This window comes from Saccopteryx bilineata, chromosome 11 (genome assembly GCF_036850765.1).
Source record: "Saccopteryx bilineata isolate mSacBil1 chromosome 11, mSacBil1_pri_phased_curated, whole genome shotgun sequence".
Taxonomy (NCBI): domain Eukaryota; kingdom Metazoa; phylum Chordata; class Mammalia; order Chiroptera; family Emballonuridae; genus Saccopteryx; species Saccopteryx bilineata.
The window spans coordinates 80,593,222-80,609,280 of NC_089500.1; the positions used below are offsets into that span (position 1 = coordinate 80,593,222).

At 50.3% G+C, this 16,059-nt stretch overlaps 1 protein-coding gene across 1 annotated transcript; it reads left to right on the forward strand.

The window, feature by feature from the left end:
• Positions 1–590: 590 nt before the first annotated feature.
• On the forward strand, positions 591–11,070 carry HFE (homeostatic iron regulator). Its single transcript, XM_066247171.1, has 6 exons — positions 591–2,281; positions 6,420–6,683; positions 6,824–7,123; positions 8,620–8,895; positions 9,112–9,222; positions 10,684–11,070. Exons 1-6 carry the CDS (start codon positions 2,191–2,193, stop codon positions 10,722–10,724), a joined length of 1,083 nt encoding a protein of 360 aa, XP_066103268.1. The 5' UTR covers positions 591–2,190; the 3' UTR covers positions 10,725–11,070.
• The last annotated feature ends 4,989 nt before the right edge of the window (positions 11,071–16,059 follow it).

A 16,059-nucleotide genomic window follows, 5' to 3' on the forward strand; every position in this document is an offset into this window, starting at 1 on the left:
CCATTTTTTATTTTTTTGAGGTAATGCCATACTGCACCAATCTGCATTCCCACCAACAGTGCACGAGGGTTCCCTTTTCCCCACATCCTCACCAACACTTGTTGTTTGAAAATTATCATTATATTGCCTGACCAGGCGGTGGTGCAGTGGATAGAGCGTCGGACTGGGATGAGGAAGGACCCAGGTTCGAGACCCCAAGGTCGCCAGCTTGAGCGCAGGCTCATCTGGCTTGAGCAAAAAGCTCACCAGCTGGACCCAAGGTCGCTGGCTCGAGCAAGGGGTTACTCGGTCTGCTGAAGGCCCACGGTCAAGGCACATATGAGAAAGCAATCAATGAACAACTAAGGTGTCGCAAGGAAAAACTGATGATTGATGCTTCTCATCTCTCTCCCTTCCTGTCTGTCTGTCCCTATCTATCCCTCTCTCTGACTCTCTCTCTGTCTCTGTAAAAAAAAAAGAAAAGAAAATTATCCTTATTATATTAGGATGTGTGATAATAAACATAGGTAAGCCTTGATTATATGCCAGACATGGAACTGAGGGTTTTGTATATACATTTTTTATTTTTAAATTTAATTCTAAATGTCATTTTATAAAATAGCTGTTATTATCACCTCATTACAGATTTAAAAATCGAGACTTAGAGAGTTTGTTGTGTCTTTCCAGTATAACTTTGCCTTGCAGATCGACTGTAATTCATGTGCCTCGAATGTACACATATACAGGGTGGGGTCAAGAGTAAGTTTACAGTTGTTTCTATAGAAAATAATACAATAATGAATACATAATAATACAGGAATAACAAAAAAAAATGTAATTTGCAATCCACCCCAATGTACTCATCACTAACATTCCACATCGGCCCAAACCTGTGCACATCCCCTATAGCGGAGGCCCTGATTTCCACGTTTGATTTTTTATTTTCTTGGTCAAAATTTGCACATGTACAAAAGGTATTCCTTATTGGATTTATTAGGCATGTAAAGGTTATAGGAAAGTCAGAGGTGTTAAGTTTGTTACTAGGGTTTGAAAGGTCTGAGGCAGTAGTTCTCAAGTTTAGCTGTGTGTGTTAAGGGGGCTTTCAAAATCCTGATGATTTTGGCCCCCACACCAATTAAACCCGAGTTTCTGAAGGCAAGAGCAGGGCATCAGGAAGTTTAATGTTTCTTCAGGTGATTTTCATGGGCTTTAAAGTCTGTGGAATTTAACCAAATTATGTGAATTGTGAAAGATATTTCTGTAGGGTCTAATCTGTTAATATTACTGTAAGATAAAACAAGAGTCTCAGGGGTTGGGTGGTACTTTCTAAATGGTAGGCTTCCTACACATTACAATGTAACACTGTATTTTGCAGACACAGCTCTAACTTGATGAGTTTGATTTGCACTCAACCTGGTAAGTTTAGGAAACTGCAGAGAAGTCAACCTGTAATTGACCAAATAGTGTACATAAACCGTGGCTAAGCCTTCCTTCTGAAAGAAGACAGAGCTTTGAATGTGAAGCCCTGTCTCCCTTACTTAATAAAACGACCTTGTGACAGCTACGACTCGTTCTTGAATAGAGCACCCCAAGTTGTGAACCCCTTGAGTGCGACATTATGATTCAATTCATTCAAACCAAATAAGCACATTGAATTATTCTAACTCATATAACAAGATAAGTAAACTGAACTTAAAAGTTTTAACAATACAACCTGACCAATGGTGGTGTGGGCCCCCCTCCCCCATGTTGCGGGCTTGAGCAAGGGGGTCATGGGCTCAGCTGGACTTCCCCCGATCAAGGCACGTGTGAGAAAGCAATCAGTGAACCACTAAAGTGATGCAACCACGAGTTGATGCTTCTCAGCTCTCTCTCTTCCTCTTTCTCTCTCATCTCAAAAGTTTTGACAATGGATAACTAAAATTTAAAATTATTCAGCATTTAAATAGTTACATCAGAAAGCCGTTAAACGTCCATTCCCGGGTCAGAAACAATCCCCTCAGGGTTTGAAACCTGTCACAGAGCCGAGTCCCTGGGTGTTTGGCACGTCGTGCCCCTCGACACGGGCACGAGCACGAGCGCAAGTGCAGGAGGAGACCAACTTCTTTCCACCCGTGGCCGGAAAAGGATCGCAGAGGCCAGGAAGTGTCACTGGGCGATGGCTGCAGAGTGACCTCTCGGGCCACCCCGTGTCCTGGCTTGCCGCCGGGGATGGGCCCGCGAGCCGGGCGCGCGCTGTTCCTACTGCTCGGGGCGCTCTGGGGCATTGGGGTGCGGACCGCGGCCGCGCAGGGCCAAGCGCGTGAGTGCGGGCGGGGACGCGGGGGGACCAGGGCGCGCCGGCCCCTGCGCAGCCCGTTCCCCAGCCTTGCCCGAGGGCCCCGCTGTGGGGCGCAGGCGGTGTTACGCGGCCTTCCGCGCGGGGCTGTCCCCCATCCCGCTGTCCCCGCTCTGCGGAGCGGCGCTCAGAGCCATCTCTCTCTTCCTGACCTGATGCTTCTAAGGGCCAGGCTTTTCCTTCCTCCTGGAAGCCGAGCTTGGCTTGCGGGTCCTTGGACTTGGGTCCCGGGCTTCGTGTCGCCGTCACCCCGCCCCCATTCCCTGCAGTCCTCACCGAGGGTCACCCGGCGCGGTCAGGGTGGAGGGCCGCGCGGTGAAGGAGAGCTGGGGTGCCTTGCGCATTCCCACCGCTGAGGTCTGAGTCCCACCCCAGGGCGCAGCTGGGGTGGGGGCTCCCCAAAAGGGATCTGCCTAGGACTTTGGTGATTCTTGCGGACTGCTACTCTGCCTGGAAATACAATTACCCTGTTATGTCGAAACTAAAAGTCAAGTTCTGGTTTTCAGGCGGGTTGTTGCGTTGCAATGTTAACAGTGCTGCCTAACTAAAGGACGCCAAAGGAATGAGGGTTAGCGCTTCACTCAGTGGTTTTCAGCCTTTCCACGCTTGGGGCCCGGTGCTCTATAATCTTCGTACCGACATCAGGGTGCTTAACGTTCCCGGACAGGCACGAAATTTCTGTCGCATAGGCGGTCCGCGGACTGGCAGTTGGAAAACACTGGCATAAGTAACGACCTCAGTGTTTAATCACCTCCTTATCTGTGATCTTAATGACGCCACTTTGCCCTGGGGAGGTTAGGAGCTGTTCATATGTGGATTCTACTGGGTTTCAGGTTACTGAGAATTTAAGAAATCTGCTTTTCTGATGTTAAGTGAAGTCCTACCCCTTGTTTCCGATCTTCTAACAGGGAGTCTGCCCTTTGGCACAGGCTCGGGGTAACACTTGGAGGACAGGTAGAAAATGTGTCCACTCTTACAGACGACAAGAATGAGGCAGGGGGCCTGACCTGTGGTGGCGCAGTGGGAAAAGCCTCAACCTGGAACGCTGAGGTCGCCAGTTTGAAACCCTGGCTTGCCTGGTCAAGGCACATATGGGAGTTGATGCTTCCTGCTCCTCTTCCTTCTCTCTTTGTCTCTCTCTGGTTCTCTTTAAAAAAAAAAAAAAAAAAAAAAAGGAATAAATAAAGTCATTTAAAAATAAAATAAATAACAAGAATGAGCCATGGCTTGCTTGCTGGTGATTTTGATCACTGTTACCCTGGGTTTCTGAGGCGGAGGCCATGTCCCCACTTTATAGCTGCTAGTGTTAACCACCACGCCGCATTAGAGGTTTAACCATGGAATGTGATGTTGAACGAAGAATTTATTGCTCACAGTCTAGGACAACCAGCCGTGTGGCTTTCCTGGACCCAGGGGGACAGTGAGGAACCTAGTCTTTGCTCTCTGATATTATGCATTCCAGTGTGTGTGGGGGGGGATGGGGTGAGGGGATGACAATAAGCAAACCAACAAAAGAATATAGAACCTCAGATAATAGTGGGAGCCATGAACACACATGCATCACAGGGGTCAGGACAGGCTCTTCTCTCAGGCTGGACTTTGAACAGAGGTCAGAATGGTGACACGGACTGGGATCAGCCCTTCCCAGGCAAGCTGAGTGGACCCAGCAAGGCGGGTTGAAGCAAGGCTCACAACCTTAGCACTGCTGACATTTTGCCGTGGTTGTGGGGACGGCCCTGTGTATTTTAGGATGTTAGGAGCATCCCTGTCCTTTACTCACTAGGTGTGACAACTGAAAATGTCTCCAGACATTGCCAAATGCACTCCCTCCCCCCCACACACACACCTGGTTAAGGATCCGGGGTTGGAGAAAGCGAGGACCTTTGCAACAGGAGTGCAGGGTGAGGCCAGGAATGGTGACAGGCTCAGCACAGGGGCGACAGGCAAGTCCCCCAGGGCCTCGCAGGCTGCCCTGTGGCTTCCAGCCGAGGAATGGCATGATCTGTCACAGCTTTGAACTAGATTGTCCTGGGAAAAGCAGGCCCAGAAGAGAAACAATGAAAGCCAGGAAGCTGTGCATTAGGCCCGGGGAGAAGTGGTGGGCTGGGCCAGTGTGGGCAGGGGTTCTTTTATGGATATGTTGGCAGTGAGTGCTAGATCTTGGTTCTTAAGTTTGGCTGAGAAAGAATTCAGAGCCAAGAATCTGGTGCAAGAAGTTTACTTAGAAAGTCACAGAGGTAGAAGTAGTGAGCCAGCTGGGCTGTGTGGGCTCACCAGAAAACAAGTTACAGATGCAAAAAAAAAAAAACAGCCCTTGGAGCTTAGGAGAAAGAAGGCAAAGGTACTCGCCTGAGGGAAGAAAGAGGGAGGAAATTGGTAGAGAGAGAGAGAGAGAGAGAGAACTGGGGTCTTCATCTTAAAGGTTCTTACCTGTTTTCTACAGGTGGGGATTTGGGGGCTGGTCTCAGGGAAGGATCTTAGAATATTCATCAGCTTTATGTGTGTGTGTGTGTGTGTGTGTGTGTGTCCTTTCAGGGGCATGGTCTCCACTGACTGGTCCTGGTCCGTGCTGGGACTCATTAGTCATTGCATCGGGTCCTGAGGTCGGCCAGGGCACTTCACCTGGTTTTGCTGCTTCTCCGGGCCTGGCGCTGACACAGCTGACACACCACTGAGGCCTGGATATTATCTCTAGGGTGACCAACACTGTCTCTGTGGTCAGCAGACCTGAGGCTTGGTTCCTAAGATTGTCTGGTCCTGATCAGAACCTCTTTGTCTTCAAGGCTTAATGCTTAAGGGAATGAGTATGCAAGGGCTTGTATGAGAGCACAGCAGAGCCAGCCCTTTTATTCCTCCTCTAAGGGAGTCTAAACGGAGGAACAAAGGACATGCTAGGGGTCACTGTAGGGGTGAGGTCCTAGCCCATCAAGATTGTTTTCTCTAGTTCTGCCCGTTGCTAGGCACCTAGGTTTTCCGCCCTGGCGACATTCCACAGCTGGCCTGGGGTTCTGGCCGTGCTTAAGCCTGTCTAACTGCCTGTAGTCCATCAGATATGTGTTGAAGGGCCTGCCTGTCTAACTGCCTGTAGTCCATCAGATATATGTTGAAGGGCCTGCCTGTCTGACTGCCTATAGTCCATCAGATATATGTTGAAGGACCTGCCTGTCTAACTGCCTGTAGTCTATCAGATATATGTTGAAGGGCCTGCCTATCTAACTGCCTGTAGTCTATCAGATATATGTTGAAGGGCCTGCCTATCTAACTGCCTGTAGTCTATCAGATATGTGTTGAAGGACCTGCCTCAAGTTTCTGCGTGTTGTGTGACGTAAAGAGAAGGTGACTCGGTTGCTTAATTACTTTTATTTTTATTCTATTAGCCTGGGCAGCAGGGTGATAGCAGATGATATTTCTGAGATGGTACAGGCAAGTCAAAAGGGCTGTTTGGGGGAAATTGGAGCCGTTTTGGACTTAAGTTTGAGATTCTCATCAGCCACCCAACTGGTTGTGTCATGTAGGCAGCTGGGTGGAAGAGTTGAGAGTTCAGGGCCAGAGGTGGGCATCTAGGGGTTGCTTATTAACCCGTCAATCTGCAGTGAGCATGGGCTCCGTGCCAGGCCGTGTTCCAGACACTGGGATCCACCGCTGGACGGCCTTCCACTGTCACTGACAGACAGTGTGGGCCCCGGGCTGTTTGTCGGCGCCTGTCCCGACCTTTAACAGCCGACGAGGACTTAAGAAAGGGTTCAGAGAAGGAAGCAATGAAGACCCAACAGCAGATTCCCCCGGACTTAGATCTAATTAGCTCTGGGCACCAACTCCTGTCCTCAATGCTGAGCTCAGTGCCCCAGCCGGAGACACCTTGGTGATTTCTAGAGTCTGTTGGTTCCAGGGGAGTCTGTCCTAATGGGGCAAGTGCTGGGCAGGCTGGGGTGGCATCCACACTTGGCAGAGCGAGGGCCCATGGATGGGAAGACAGTCCTGTTCCATCACTTTTCACTCTTCCAGGCCCAGAGGAGCCTGGGGGTCTGGAGTTGATTCAGGAGCCGTGGGACCCCCGCCTCCCAGTTCTGTTGCACCCACAGACACCTGTTGCCCTCCCCAGGGTCACACTCTCTGCGCTATCTCTTCATGGGCGCCACAGAGCCAGACCTTGGGCTGCCCCTGTTTGAGGCCTTGGGCTATGTGGATGACCAGCTGTTTGTGTTCTACAATCACGAGAGTCGCCGTGCAGAACCCCGTGCCCCGTGGGCCTGGGGTGGGACCTCCAGCCCGCTGTGGCTGCAGCTGAGTCAGAGCCTGAAAGGGTGGAACTACATGTTCACGGTCGACTTCTGGACCATTATTGACAACCACAACCAGAGCCACGGTAGGGGGCTGTGAGGGGGGAGGGGGCAAGGCTGGGCATTGGAGGTCCCGGGGGCAGGGAGGAGGGAAGGAGTTTGCTTCCCGAGGTCACTTGGTCTCCAGAGGTGGCGGAGACAGGCACCTGTGCTCCTTTGGTTCCAGTGAAGCAGCCGGGGGTGTCGCCAGCGTCCCACACCCTGCAGGTGATCCTCGGCTGCGAGGTGGCCGAGGACAGCAGCACGAGGGGCACCTGGAAATACGGCTACGACGGGGAGGACCACCTGGACTTCTGCCCCAAGACGTTGAACTGGACAGCTGCTGAGCCTGCGGCCTGGGCCACCAAGCTGGAGTGGGAAGTGACCAAGATCCGTGCCAGGCAGAACAAGGCCTACCTGGAACGGGACTGCCCCGAGCAGCTGCGGCAGCTGCTGGAGCTGGGGACCGGGGTCCTGGGCCGCCCAGGTAGGGCCGGGGCCCCTTCTGTCTCCATCCCCCAGGGAGGAGGACATGGAGGGCGAGCTGGGCACAGCTGCCGTGCTGGAGTTGCCCTGTGGGCCCGGTTGTGTGGGTCTGGGCAGGCGCTGGGGGCCGTGTGTCTGCTCCAAGGGCTCCAGCTTCCAAGTGAGACATGTGACCTGGCCAGGAACTATGGCTTTAATCAGGGGTCCCCAAACTACGGCCGTGGGCCGCATGCAGCCCCCTGAGGCCATTTATCCGGCCCCCGCCACACCTCCGGAGGGGGCACCTCTTTCATTGGTGGTCAGTGAGAGGAGCACATTGACCATCTCATTAGCCAAAAGCAGGCCCATAGTTCCCATTGAAATATTGGTCAGTTTGTTGATTTAAATTTACTTGTTCTTTATTTTTAAATATTGTATTTGTTCCTGTTTTGTTTTTTTACTTTAAAATAGGATATGTGCAGTGTGCATAGGGATTTGTTCATAGTTTTTTTTATAGTCTGGCCCTCCAACAGTCTGAGGGACAGTGAACTGGCCCCCTGAGTAAAAAGTTTGGGGACCCCTGGCTTTAATTGTCTTGTTGGGTGCGGCCAACGAGCAATGATGGATCTGGTCTCTTGATTTCTTCAAGGACCCTCCCTGTGTGCATTTATGCCTATTAGGAATCAGGTATACCGTATTTCCCATGTATAAGACGCACCCTTTTTCGATACATCTTTGGTCTAAAAACTGGGTGCGTTTTATACAGTGGTTGTGGCATTTCAAATGCCATCGATGGAACGGAGGACGAGGCAGTAGATGAAGACAGTGATTCATCATCCGACAAGGATGAGGACAAGTTCATGGAAGGGAGTTTTGACAGGGATGAGGAGTTGTACGAATTTTATGATGAATAAAACTCGAGTTCGATCACTTTACGTAATACCTTTTTTTTTCCTTCGAATTCTGAGCCCCCAAATTAAGGTGCGTCTTATGCTTGGGGAAAAAGGTATCAGTTATCACATGAATACCAAGGCAAGAAGTCACCCAGCGAGGCAACCATCAGAGAAGCAGAAGCCTTGTAGGTTAAAGGGTGGCTCACAGAACATGGCCACGGTCCCTGCAGGCCGGCCATCTCATGAGGCCCCTCCTTACAATTCTTACTGGGTTGAACCGGAGGAGGTGGTAGTGTTCGATCATTCTGAAGCCTGTGAAAGGCAGTTTTATCTGATTCAATGTAACGCATTAAGAGAGAACAGAAGGGACGGCCAGCAGGGATGGGTAGGACACAGGGGACAGTGCAAGATGCTGAGATGGCTGTGACTCCTCTCCACATGATGCCACCTCAGAGCAGAATCTTGGCACATTCTTAGGACACCATCTGGGTGTCCCTGTAGCTTGTGTGGCCTCACAGCAGGGTGTCTCCTTCTTCCCACCCATAGAGGAGGGAAGTGAAAACCCTGGTCTTCCTGGGCAGGGTGGACGGATCCCCTCACCAGATGCTTCCTGCTTCCTGTCCAGTGCCTCCTTCGGTGAGGGTGACTCATCACGTGGCCTCGGCCATGACCACTCTTCGGTGTCAGGCTCTGAACTTCTGCCCCCCAAACATCACCATGAGGTGGCTGAAGGACAGGCAGCCGCTGGACGCCAAAGACGCGGAGCCTGGGGACGTGCTGCCCAATGGGGATGGGACCTACCAGACCTGGGTGGCTTTGTCCGTGCCCTCAGGAGAAGAGCACAGACACTCCTGCCAGGTGGAGCACCCGGGCCTGGAGCAGCCCCTCACGGCCACCTGGGGTACATACGGGCGAGCCCGGGGCTGAGAAGACCTATTGTGGGTGGAATGGAGTGGTGGTCAACGTGACGGGGAGGGTTTGCCCGGGGCCGCTGGCATTGGTCAATGTGACGGGGAGGGTCTGCCCGGGGCCGGCTGGCATTGGTCAACGTGATGGGGAGGGTCTGCCCCGGGGCCGGCTGGCACTCATGGGCATTTCCTTGCTTGTGCTGTTGCAGAGCCCTCCGTGTCTGGCACCCTGGTCACCGCGGTCATCAGTGGGATCACTATCTGCGTCATCATCTTCGCTGGAATTATGTTCAGCATCCTACGGAAAAGGCAGGCTTCCCGTGAGTAGGAAGATGTGGAAGTTTCAGTACCTCTGCCCCAGGACATAGTCAGGCTCCTGCAGGAAGTGGACAGAGGGAAGGCTGAGGGGGCTGGCATCCCTGAGAAACACTCTCTCTCTCTCTCTCTCTCTCTCTCTCTCTCTCTGTGTGTGTGTGTGTGTGTGTGTGTGTGTGTTTCTCTGTCTCTTGTCTTTGGAAGCACCTGGCCCCTTCGTGAGAGCAGGAATGATTGCGTTCTTCAGAATGATAGCTCCTGATTCAACAGACGTCTCTTGAGCACCAACTGCTTTGCAAGGTGCTGTCTGAGGCAGAGAGGGGGCGTGGAGGTTAGCTGGTGCAGAACTCAGAGGCTGTGTTTACTGGGGCATTGCTGCGGACCAGCGCGGCTGGTTCTAGGTCTTGAGTGAGAACAGTGCGGAATTAAGAAAACAGACTCATTAAGAAAAAGGGATGGGACCGGGAGGCCTCTTCAATGCTGATGGCAATATCCCAGTGCCCCATAGCCCCAGTTTGCTTTATTATATAGCCATATGCAAATAAGTCTTTGATACAAAGTCACACATCTGAGGCAAAAACAGGAACTCTCTTAAGCATGAACAGGAATCCCCCCACCATGCATAAGCGAAATCAACCAACTTCTGAAGAAACAAAGAGTGAGAGGAAGGGCATGTAAATTGCTTCCAGCAACTTAAGCAAGCCAGTGAAGTGGGTACAAATACTCAGCATCACAACCAATATGGAGGTGGAGTGGGGGAGAACTTAGCCTTTTGCTAAGCCTGGAGTCTACAAAGGCTTTTTGTCACTTGCAGTCAACAACAGGGCATGACATCCATGACATGGTCAGTATGGAGAAAGGGCCCCTCTGGTCCTAATAAGGCAGATGTGAGGCTGATGTTTGGGATGTTCAAAGAAGGAATGACCTTGTTCTGCCGGGTGTCAAGAAGAGCTTCTGGTCTGGAAGCAGCAGGGTTCCCGTAGGAGAGATGAGGATGGGGGGAGATGGCCCAGATGGAGCAGCCATACATGGGGACAGTATGCAGCACAGTGGGAGGTGATAAATCATTATGGCTGCTCGGTCTTATCACCGTATCTGCATGTCTACTCCCTGGACCTTTGCGGTGCCAGGAAAAGGGGGGCAGACAGGCCCACTCACTGAGAGCCCTGTCCCTTTGGGACGCTGCATCATGAGCCCCGGTTAAGTCACTGAAGGGAGAGAAGCCGGGAGAGACACAGTCTTCGAGTTGCAGAACGTGAGTTGTTGGAAAGCGAGACGTGAGGCCAAGCGGCTGGTCAGGAAGCGACTGAGTGTCTTCAGAGCCCAGATACTGATCCCGGGGATCTAGTTCCTTACTTAGGCAGGGAGTGGTCAGAGTTGAAGTGCGTGGGTGAGGGCGATGAGGAGGGACAAGGGGGAGTCCAGACAAGAGGATGCCCAGCCTGCGATGCACCTTGTCTTTGCAGGAGGAGCCACGGAGGACTATGTCCTGGCCGACTGTGAGTGAAGTGCAGCCGGCGGACCCTGGCGGGAAGGGTCGGAGGCTCAAAGAGGGCGCACTTTGAGGACAGAATTGGATCCCCCAAACTAAAAGCTGGCCCAGGAACTCCCTGCTCTTCACCGTCCGCATTTAGGTTTCTGAGTTTCTGCATGCCAACAGTCTCCACCGTGACCTCTCCCCAAATCCTGCTCTCGGGAGTCCTGGTGTACAGCTACGGCCTGCCTTGGTTTCCTGCAGCGCCTCAAACTCCACACACCTGTGTTTTCTCTCCTCCTACCTCTGCAGCGAGGCTCCTTGTATTGGGGGGGGGGGGCTTACGGTCCTTTCCCTCCCCTCCCCTCCCGTCCCCTCCCCTCCCGTCCCCTCCCCTCCCGTCCCCTCCCCTCCCCTCCCCTCCCCTCCCCTCCCCTCCCCTCCCCTCCCCTCCCCTCTTTTCTTTCTTTTCTACCAGGATTCTTTAGAAGGTGTGAGAAAAGCTATGAGCCTGTCCTCAGGACATGCATTCTCATAGCACACTGCCTTACACACATCCAGGCATTTCCTGGATCCATTCAAGTTTCCTTTTAATAAACCTCCCTGTTTCTGTATTTCATAATCGACCTGTCCCCGAACCCCGTGGTGTCTTCTATATATAGGAGAATGATCTGGGTCATTGAACAGCTGTCAAGGCTGTGCACAGCACCGCAGCGGATGCTGAAGAGGCCCCTTTTCCAGAAGCGTGTGGCTGTCTGTGTGTATTATTATCAGTTCCAGAAAGTGAGTGGGAAGTGTCTTGAAGAGGGGCGCCTCTGTCTCAAGGTGCACAAAGGAGTCACGCAGGTTTCCCCGGGACTAACGACGATCCTTGCACGGACCAAGCCTCTCTGGTCGGCCAGACCTGAAGTGGCGCGTCATGTTCTGCTTGGTCTCTGCTGACCCCGTTTCCTTGTTCTGATCATGAAAATGATGACGACGATAATGTGGCCGACACCAAACAACACTTAACCTGGAAACAGATTTTGTTGTGAGCACCTACAAGCGTGCGGATTTTTGTTGTTTTTTTCATGCGATTCTTTGTTGTGAGAGCTATTATCCTCTTTTTTTTTTATCCTCATTTTTTAAATGAAGAAAGTGAAGCACGTTGCCAGGGATGAAGACGGGTCTCGGCCTCTGTCACTCTGACTCTGATGCGTCCCACCCACTGCATTAACATCTCCGCCCCACGGAATGAGCAGTAAAGGAAAACCGTGGCTACCAGATGCTCCTCTCTTGTCTCCTCGTCTTTGTTCTTGGTGAGCGGGACCCACATTCAGGGGAGACAGCAGCAGATAGTCTCAGCCATGCTTCCTTTCGGAGTCTGTGGGAAGGACCCCAGCGTGCAACCAACTCCCTTACTGCTGAGGCCTCACTGTTCATCTCAGTCTGGGTCCCCGGCCAGCGCTGTGATTGATGGTGTCAGTTACGGGCTGCGCTGGACCTCACAGTGTCCTCCCTACGGCTGTGCCTCTGGACTCAGAACCCTGGTGGCATCTTCCTACAAGAGCTGGAGCAACGTCTCCTGTATTTTTTTTGTGTGTGTATTTTTCTGAATTTGGAAACGGGGAGGCAGTCAGACAGACTCCCGCATGCGCCCCACCGGGATCTACCCGGCATGCCCACCAGGGGGCGATGCTCTGCCCATCTGGGGAGTCACTCTGTTGCAACCAGAGCCATTCTAGCGCCTGAGGCAGAGGCCATGGAGCCATCCTCAGTGCCCGGGCTAACTTTGCTCCAGTGGAGCCTTGGCTGCGGGAGGGGAAGAGAGAGAGAGAGAGAAAGGAGAGGGGGAGGGGTGGAGAAGCAGATGGGCGCTTCTCCTGTGTGCCCTGACCGGGAATTGAACCCTGGACTTCTACTCTACCACTGAGCCAACCGGCCAGGGCCCTCCTGTATTAATCATGGAAGAATGGAAGCTAGGCCGCGAGCTCCTGGGGCCCCTGGGAGTCTGGTTCCCATCCCCAGCTGTGCACATTCAAAACAATTTTATCTAAGCGGCCCCTCAGGGGCAAGGAGACACTGATTCAGTGATTCTGCTCTCCATGTTCAAAATAGTTCTAACATATACAGACAGGAGGCATGTGCTTTTTATTTTATTTTATTTTTTTACAGAGAGACAGAGAGGACAGATAGACAGGAAGGGAGAGAGATGAGAAACATCAATTCTTCCTTGCGGCTCCTTAGTTGTTCATTGATTGCTTTCTCATATGTGCCTTGACTGGGGCGGGGGTGGGTGGGGCTACAGCAGAGTGAGTGACCCCTTGCTCAAGCCAGTGACCTTGGGCTCAAGCCAGCGACCATGTGGTCATGTCTATGATCCCATGCTGAAGCCAGTGGCCCCGTGTTTAAGTCGGCAACCTCGGGGTTTTGAACCTGGGTCTTCTGTGTCTCAGTCCTATACTCTATCTACTGCGCTGCTGCCTGGTCAGGCCTAATGCTTCTGCACACATTTGGCTGCAAAGCTGTGGTTCAAAGCTTTTTTGTCTCAGAGGGCAAGTGCCTCGAGGGACCAAATATAGTTCAAATGTTTGCTGGTAGGTACTGAATTTGAAGCAAGGAGATTTCAATTATTTTCTAACAATTTTCTTTTTTTCTTTTCTGGTTACAAAAATTAGATAGATAAAAGTATATGGAATATGAGCTTACTGTAGAAAAGTTGAAAAGGAATGAAATTGAAACTATCATCCCATTAATTATTGATAAACTCTATCAATAATGTGTGTTCCTCTCAGTTATTGCTATATTAAAATGCATGAAAGCATCAAATACATATATTTAAATAAGGGCATGATGAATTGCGCTGTGTGCCACATGATTTTTCTGGATGTATTTGTCCACCTTATGTTTATACTTATTATGTCATTTTGGGGACATTTATACTGCTTCTAAATGTCTTACATTTTTTTTGTGGAGTATTTTTATGAAACTATAATAAGTGAGGCACACTCTCCCTCCCAGGAGGATGCCCACACCTTTCTTCTCTCTCAGGCGGGCATCTCCTAAACTGAGGGTTTGTGTGAGATCAGCAACCAGGGGAGCAGTGGACAGTGGCAGTTTATCTCAGCCTCACCCCAAAATCTGTCTCCAAGCCTCCCTTTTCTCTGACTCTTCAGTGAGCCAACAGCAGCCCCTTGGCTCACTTCTGTCACTGTGACTTTTTTTGGTATTTTTTGGTATTTTTCTGATGTGAGAAGCTGAGAAGCAGAGAGACAGACTCCCGCATGTGCCCGACGGGAATCCACCCGGCATGCCCACCAGGGGCGATGCTCTGCCCATCTGGGGCATTGCTCCTTAGCAACCGGAGCCATTCTAGCACCTGAGGTGGAGGCCATGGAGCCGTCCTCAGTGCCCGGGCCAACTTTGCTCCAATGGAGCTTTGGTTGTGGGAGGGGAAGAGAGAGACAGAGAGAAAGGAGAGGAAGGGTGGAGAAGCAGATGGGCGCTTCTCCTGTGTGCCCTGGCCGGGAATCGAACCCGGGACTACCTCACACCAGGCCGATGCTCTACTGCTGAAGCAAGCAGCCAAGGCCTGGCACTGTGACTTTTATTTCTCAGTGAGTTAAAGCAGCCAGACTAGGCTCTCTCCTGTTACTTCTGCTATCCTAAACCCTTCTTTGTTCCTAGCTTGAATGAACATACTCTCAAAATAAAAATAAAAAATAAGAAACTATGATATGAATTCACTGTTTTTCTCTGTTCTAGAGATAATATCTAAACTGTAACACATTGGTCATTCTGTTAGTTACAAGGGTCCCAAGGTCTGGTGTCATTTCTTACTAAATACTGTTCTGTTCTTGCTACATGTGAAAATGTACAACAGTATTTTGCAAACACAGCCCTAACCGGATGATCTTGATAGAACCCAACCAGGTAAGTATAGCCAACTGCAAAGAAAGCAACATGTAATTAACCACCGTCCTGGTGTATATGAGATGTGACTAAGCCTTCCTTCAGGGAGACAAGAGTGTCAGATGTGAACCTGTCTCCCTTACTTGCTGCAAAGAATAAAACAACCTTGTGATAGCCGTGTCATTCTTGAATAGAACACCCCAAGCAGTGAAGCCCTTGAGTTCAGTAACCGTTTCCCCTCCATGCTGGAAGCTCAATGACAGATTTTCTTTTTTTTTTTTTTTCACATTACATATATAACATCCTGTCCTCACAACCGACAACCAGGAAGAGTCTCTTGTTCTTCAACCCCACTTAAGGAGATGTTACAATGAAGTAGGCAGCGGTTTGTTTTCTATTGCTTTTATTTCACACAGGCTGAGTTTTCAAGAGACACCCTGGCCTTCAACAGTAACACATTTAAACCATCTTCAACTGGGACCTGTTCATTTCCTTTGCTATAACTGAAGTCTTAAGTCCCCATTGTCTTTCAGTATTTCAGAGCTTAATTTTCCTGGCCTCTTTCATCAGTTCTTAAGCTCAACTGCATTTGAAAAATCAAAGCAGCCCTGCATTTTAAATGCTGTAACTCATTTCCCCTCTGGCAAAACCTCCTACAGAGTGGTAGAGCGGAGACGGGTGCCACCTGGTGGCCACAGTCAAACACGTCACAAGGGCCTTGTAGTAGAGAGCTAGGTTTGGGGGAAAGGAGGTCATCACTAGTGGAGAAAAGCACCTGAAAATGAGAGGAAATAAGAAAAAAAAAACCAAAACCTATTCACCAGCTATGTGAATTTCTGGAATCACAGAACAGAAGGAAAACAGAACTCGTCATCTTTGAGCAGTTGGTTAAGGGCTGCTAGGAATTATAGGTAAAAATTCTTATTTTGTTATCTAATAACTGTGTATGCTTGATGCCTTTTTCATGGACACATATGTAAACACACACACATTTTAAAATAGGACACTTTCTTTAAAATACTGGAAGATTCTTATAAGCTACCATTGTTTGCTTTTCTTTTTCTAACCACACTTTAATAAAGACTAAAATTAAAAAAAAAAAAAGATATTCTGATTGAGTTATTCTGCGCAGGATGGATCTGGATGTTTCATATCTTTACGAAACATTTGGCTAACATCATCAATTTTATCTGTTTGAATGTTTCTTGTGTCCAATTAGACACAACTGGTTTGCAGGGTTTTTATTGGAAAGGGCTTAGCTCACACGCTGAATGAATGGGGTGCTATGGAGCTGGTTCACTCTGAGAAGGAGAGGAAGGTTCAAAGGATGAAGGAGAACAAGAAGCCACACAAGTTGTGGAGTAAGTCACCCTCTCCCAAGCCCCACAACCAAGTCAACACCTGTACTCTGTCCACAGTGGAAGGATCTATTTTTTACATAAATCTAATGTGCATACTTTTAAAAAATATTTCCTTT

What these genes read in the sequence shown, in the direction of transcription:
- HFE (XM_066247171.1), top strand. Translation starts at nt 2,191, where the DNA reads ATGGGCCCGCGAGCCGGGCGCGCGCTGTTCCTACTGCTCGGGGCGCTC. An exon ending in CAACCACAACCAGAGCCACG is followed by an intron (nt 6,684 to 6,823) that starts GTAGGGGGCTGT and finishes CTTTGGTTCCAG; the next exon opens with TGAAGCAGCCGGGGGTGTCG. An exon ending in CGGGGTCCTGGGCCGCCCAG is followed by an intron (nt 7,124 to 8,619) that starts GTAGGGCCGGGG and finishes CTTCCTGTCCAG; the next exon opens with TGCCTCCTTCGGTGAGGGTG.